The sequence below is a fragment of the Gavialis gangeticus genome, unplaced genomic scaffold (assembly GCF_001723915.1).
Source record: "Gavialis gangeticus isolate Ggan-Ray unplaced genomic scaffold, GavGan_comp1, whole genome shotgun sequence".
NCBI classification, from domain to species: domain Eukaryota; kingdom Metazoa; phylum Chordata; order Crocodylia; family Gavialidae; genus Gavialis; species Gavialis gangeticus.
In genome coordinates this window covers 44,498,344-44,504,714 of record NW_017729029.1, presented here as the reverse complement: position 1 = coordinate 44,504,714, position 6,371 = coordinate 44,498,344, and the positions used below count along the sequence as shown (strand labels likewise).

General features: G+C 41.3%; 1 protein-coding gene across 1 annotated transcript in view; it reads left to right on the top strand.

The window, feature by feature from the left end:
* The window catches only part of ZDHHC15 (zinc finger DHHC-type containing 15), a 31,419-nt gene extending 29,260 nt beyond the window's left edge, over nucleotides 1-2,159 (top strand). The window contains exons 11-12 of the mRNA XM_019521503.1: nucleotides 565-647; nucleotides 1,596-2,159. Coding sequence (XP_019377048.1) covers nucleotides 565-608 — 44 coding nt within the window. The 3' untranslated portion in view covers nucleotides 609-647; nucleotides 1,596-2,159. The remainder of the gene's footprint in view (nucleotides 1-564; nucleotides 648-1,595) is intronic.
* The last annotated feature ends 4,212 nt before the right edge of the window (nucleotides 2,160-6,371 follow it).

Below are 6,371 nucleotides of genomic sequence, written 5' to 3'. Positions count from 1 at the left end.
TGCTCCAGGAATAAAATGTTATGGGGCTGTGATGCTTATTTTAATGAACTTTTATTTCCACTGTATCAAGAAAATATATTCTGAGAGCATCGTGCACATGATCGCCTCCTGCATTAAGCTTGCTGCCTCAGCCAACTCATCTTGATTTGACAGGAGGGAGGATGCACTTCAGATGCAGCTGATACTGTTTTGCAGTCTCATTTTCTAACCATCCCTTTCCTTTCTATCAATGCGCCAACGCCTAAGTGCTGTAATAACTGAGCGTTTGGATTATGTTTAGTGCAGTCGCAGGAAGTCAGACCTGAAACATTCCATTAAAACTGGAAGAATTTTAATTGTCATCATGGCTCTTAAAGCTTGTGGTGTGGAGAGTACATCAGCAAGCACTGATCAATAAAACTCTCTGCTTGGGTCTCACCTGGGTCACCCTGATGAGGACGCATGTCCAGTTTCTCTTTGAACCAATGCTTAAAAACACACTAGCCCTCAGCAGAAGCTGTTCTCCCTGCAGTCAGAAAACAGCAGTACTATTCATCTCTAACCATTTTGTTTTGTATTCTGTAGGATCCAATGAAGCTTCATCTCTTGCCGTAGAAATGGAGACCTAGCAGTTTGCAAAGGCAGTGGCACAAAGCTCGCTTGGACAGGTCAGCATTTTATTATCAGGTTACTCAAAGTTAGGGGAAGAAGGGATCTAACCTGAACTAAGTTGGATATACTCATTCTATGAGGTGGCCAGCCAGCTTCTTTTTTGTGAGGTAGGGTGATAATGCCTTGTAAGGATGCTAAGAGTGTCTCTCTTAAGCCTTAAACAGAAGAAGTTGGGCACAGAAGAAGTGGAGGATGGGGATTCGTGGTTTGGGATTTCGCAGGGGTTTCTTACTTTCCTAAATAATCTTCCAAGGAAGTACTAGATGGTGGTGAACTCTGAGTTTGGTGCACAGGTTGAAAAGTACAACATTCTTCCTCAGTTTTCAGAGATCTGAAAACCATGTAACCCAAGTAACTGCAGATGTTCAGATTAACCAGTCATATAGGGCTGATGTTTCCATTGGGTTACACAGTACCAAAGAGAGCTTAAAGGCATGCAGCTTTGGGAAGGGATCCAAGGCTTGTCAGTTGCCTGGTGGAACATGGCATGCAACATGTTTCTGTCACATACCCACGTCTCTTCCCAGCTTTCTGAAAGAACAAAGATCTGTTTTGTGAATCTGAGAAGGGGCTGAACAGCAGGAGAAAGCTGGAAAGAGCTGTGGCATGTGCATATTTTTTCCATGCAGTTAGGACTAAGAATAATTTAGAGTACTCTGGGAAGTAATCACTCTCTCAACTGGCTTTCTTTCACCTGCAGACCTGGGTGCAACAGCAGCAGGTGATGTGGGCAGGAGATGCATGGTCCAGCCCTATATTAAGGAGATCTCTCTATCATCTTACTTCCAATCTGGCTTTCTGGAATGAGCTAGTGAGAAAAGCAGTGGGTTTCCTCTCCATGTGCATGAAGTAAAATAGTGTTCAACCCAATGTAAAGAATAAAGTAGAATTGCTCTGACAGAAAAGTGCTTAGAGTTACAGATTATTTTGTCTTTAAATTTCAGCTTCCTTCTCAGGAGCTCCTGTCTCCTCTTTGCATGGACTTCAGCATTGAATATTAGAAAGCATATGGATCTTCAGGATAAAAAATCATCATGAAGTATTATTGGATTGAATCCTCACATTCTAGAATGATCGTCCCATACCTGCCGTGCAGATGTGTCAAGGCTTTATGAGTTTGTTTTATAAGTTATTGACTGAGCGGGCAGTTGTACAGAGAGTGCTTCAGGCCAGGCTTTCTTGGGCCAGCCTCTGATTTTATATATATATATTTTTTTAACTAGAGTAGTGAGAAGTGTACGTGTCAATGCATTGCCACAAACATCAGGCACTGTAGGACTCAAAACCCGAATATTTCTTGGAGAGCTGGTTACTTGAGCCTGATTCTTCAACCTTTACCTGCAGCGAGTGGTATTTACCTAGGTGAGTAATTATAAGCCAGTAGGCCAGTGGAGTAGATTTGACTCCATGAAAGGCAGGTTTGCTAAATCAGGTATTAAAATCATAGTGCGCACATGCATGCGATGTATATATTTAATAACAGGCATATACCTACACGGTGATACTGGTATGTAGAATACCTACTCATGTTGTCAGAATCATGTTTACAGACTATGCCAAGACTCTCTTATGCTTTTGTTTAGAAACGTGTGACCTGGACAAAGTTCTCCAGGTTTAATGGCCTTAAAGCACAATCTTTGGAGCAAGGACCTAATATTTTAAGGGGAATTTTATGTAGTGTAGCGATTTTGCATTACTTTCTAGGCCTGGTATGTGGGAGTTAGCTTGCATAACTGGTAGAGTACATTCTCCTCTTCTCTCTTGCCGGGATCAGCATTTGCTAATGGTTTTTAATCTTCTTTTCAGTTCCATAAACATTAATCTGCAGGCAGGTAAATTGGAAGTTTGCATTGACTGTTTAGCTCCAGCTGCTATGCTCGAAGACTAGCCTAGTAAAGGAGGATTTGGTGGTGTATTGCTGAAGACACAGCAGCCGATATGTTAATAGCACAGTCTTCTGGCTGATTAAATGTATTGACTGGCATGTGGAAGATGTTCAGTGTAAATTGTGGTTAGCTTCTGTCTGCTTTGCTGCACAGTGTTATACCTGCTTTTTGCAATCAAAGCAAAATACAGAATTTGATAGCAGGTAGTAGGCCGGAGAGTTGCCTTTCTGATTTGTGTGCACCTTATGGGCTAAGTTTTCTCTAGTCGCCTGAAGGATGCTGGCTTAGTAACTTCACCATGCAGGCCAGAACTAGATGTTTTGGCATAATGCTGATGTATGGAAAATACTAGACCTTAGGATCTGTCATTACACTCCTTATAGACCATTTTATATATAGTTTTTCTTTTCCTTTTAGTATCAGGTATTTCTTTCTTGCTAACAGTACTTAAATTCCAGCTGTGGGTGTCATCTCTTCCATGACAAAGGACTTGGTTACTCAATAGACTTTTCCCACTAAGATTTCTGTTGCTTCTACCAGTGGAGATTGCTCTACAGTAGTAGGAGCAACAGTAGGAAATCATAAAGGAAAGCACCTGGTGCAGATAACGTTCCTACTCTAAACTGCCATCCCTAACAGGAGGTGTCACCTACTTGATACAAATCACCGCCTTTAATAAGAGTGTGTTATTCTGGTCTTTAATTTCTGTACTCGGGTGCTGGAGTCGGCCCTGAACCTCTGGCCTTTTGCAGAATACACTGCTGCAAACAGCTTAGAGACTAGAGTAGGAGGGATTGTCTAATGCACCCACATCTGAAGAAATAAAATCTTCATTCTTCTCTTCATTCTTGTTTAAAGAATATTAACTATTTTTTCTTTGTAAGCTCTTACTGATGAGAGCTCCACGCTTCTCTTGTGGCTGTTCTGTTATCAAGTCTTGGTTACTATGGGGGGTTTTTTTTTCTTAAAATAACGAAGTCTGCTTTTTTTTTTTTTTTTTTTTACAATAGTCAGTTTCCTAAGGCTTGCTTATTTCATTAGGTGATCTTCTGCCAAGTATAAGGAAAGATGTCAGAGAAAGTAAGGAAATTACCTGATCTCTTGTGTGCAAAAAAAAAAAGAAAAAAAAAAGGGAATTAAAAGGAGGATGTTCTAAGGCAGGGCTGGAAACAAAATGTCCTTGAGGGCCGGTCATTTGTGCCTTGGAAAACCTTCCTCCTGTAAAATCTAGTATATAAAAACATGAAGGCAATGCAGCTGCTTCCTGCTTCCTTCCTTGTCTATCAGCTTGAATGCATCTGTCAGAACAGAAAGATCAGAGCTGGAACTAGAGCCACACGGAGCTGTGGGAGGTTTCTAGGTAGGTTCTTGCATCTTTCTATGTTGTTTCTGTTTACAGCCGTGTAATTCTTTCATTTCTTGCCAAAGCCGGCTGTAAAATGGTAGCAGAAGAGCACCTACCAGGAGCTGTAAAAGCCTCTGCAGTGTATTGCTTGGCTGTAGCTCTGACCTTCTCCTGGTAGCTGGCATCAAGCTGTGTTCCCTGTTGTGGTTATTAAAATGGCAGGTCTCCAGGGATTATGCAGCCATCCAGTTCCTAACAGAGAAGAGTGTGAAATATTTTCAGGTATTTTAAAAGGCAGCTTTGAGATTTCCTACCATCATTTACATGTTCCAATTAAATGAAATATTTGGGAACCAGATAAGGCTGCTGATTCGCCTTTTTAAGGCTACCTTACCTGGCTATGACCAGCTCCTGGCCAAGTAGAAATTAATAGTTTTTTGGAAGTTTGGAACGTACTTATTCCAGTGGCTGACAGTGTTAGACTGCTTTAAAAAAAGATTCAAAACTAAATGCACAGAGAATAAAATAAATGTTAAAGTTTCAATCAGCGTGAAGCAGGACAGAACTGCAGTGCAAAACAGAGGTATCTAAATAACAACATAAGTAAGTTTTCAATCTCTTTGCTTTGCCTTGAGGAGAAATCATTTTCCATTGTCTGCAGATTTAACCTGTGTATGGTGCACCCCAAGCAACAGACTGGAGTCAAGTGAATACTCTACAGTCCAGGATAGGAACTAAATACAGAAACTTGAACATCATTTTGTTAAAAAATGCAGTGCCTGTGTTTCCCTCCCTGGAGACATTCTGGACACAGATGAACAGCCTGGTACTTTGGGGAAACCTGACATCTCAAAATACCTCTGTGAAGAATTATTTGCTTTGCAGCAGTATTGCAATGAGTTGAGGTAGCTTTAAGTTGAGGATGTTGTATTAAGCAGAATGCAACTTAGTCCTTGCATTTTTCACCTTTAGAAAGGATTGTCCACTTGAAATCCAGGCTGGGTAAAATTGTTCACTAGGTTGGACTCCACGCCTGATGCTTGTAGTTTTACAGTTGGTTTCCTATTTAGTTCTTACAGTGATTTTTCTCTTCACTGTTATTGTAGGAAAATCACACATTTCATCCCAGGAAATGCACTCTGCCCACGATGCTCTGAAAATCATTAGGTAAATCCACTGGAAGAGTAGAGAGAATGGTACTTTAACCTGTGTTCTAGGTAGCAAAAGTAGATAAATATTCAGCTGGGATTGACTTTTCCATGTGGTGTGGGGGCCCTTAAATGTAAAGGGATGATGCAACATTTTCTTTCACTGGGCATTTCATATGCTGGGCATATTTTCAGTGCTGCATCACATTTTGTAAGGGGCCAGCAGCTTGAAGTCTAAAGATAATAAGCATCTGTAAACTGAGTCTTGCATGGAATAGAGGAATTGGGTTTAGTGGTTGTCTGGAATCTAGTCCTTCTTGCCTTTCTTCACACCGCATAGTTTTAATCTTTAAAGGCTGCAGAGTGAAGCTCAGGAACCCGTACAGTTATCCATACATCAAGCACATTGTCTGAGGCAGCACTGCAAGCTTCTGCCCCCACCCTGAAGGCATGATAGTCTACATCCAAGCCCTGGTCTCTTGTCTCGGAGTGCCAACCTAATTGCTAGTTAGTGCCATTTATGGTGGCTTTTGTGTTGTGAATGCAGGAAACAAACTAAGACTGGTCTGTTCTAGTCATGTAATCCACTAAACAGCCACCCAAGCTTAATTTTTAGTCACAACCAACCTGAACTATTTTCAGGTAGGTGATCTGAATATCAACAGCTCATGTGAAATCTCTTTGGAAATGTTGTAAAGTTCAACATTTCTTGTTAACTTAAATCAAGGTGTCAAAACATGGGAATTCATCTCCCATGGAGAGCACTTTCTTTTCCGCCATCCGCTGCCGGTGCGGCTGATGCATTGCTTGTGGTGTAGCAGGTCTTCTCCCCCTCCTAAAAGAGGGCCAGGACTTTCCCAGGAAAATGTTCATGTATGGGGGGAAAGAAAATGCTGTGGGTAGATTTTACTGTGATGTCAACCATTCCATCAAATTGCCCATCTCCTTTGACTAATGGTCCAGACCAGTCCTCTGCTGGCAGGTGTCCCTAGTTTGTATTTCATGTACTTTGCTAAGAAGCAGATAAGACATCACATTGATGTCTGCATAGGTGGCATTGTGACAAGTCCTACCGTTGCCAGTGAGTGAAGAACCAGGGCTTTTGTAAGCATCACCACGCTGCAAATCATTTGTAAGTTTAGCTTCTATAGCTGATTCGATATGTGACTGATGATTTTGGAGTAGAATAGGTTGTTCCTTTGAACAGGAAGGGAGTACTGTACATTTTTAATAGGCCATACCTGTTGCATGTATGTGTTGTAATCAGTAAGAACTGGGAAGCTTTCTATTAGCATGATGGGGGAGATGAAAGTTTATTTACCGGAAATGCATAGAGTTAGG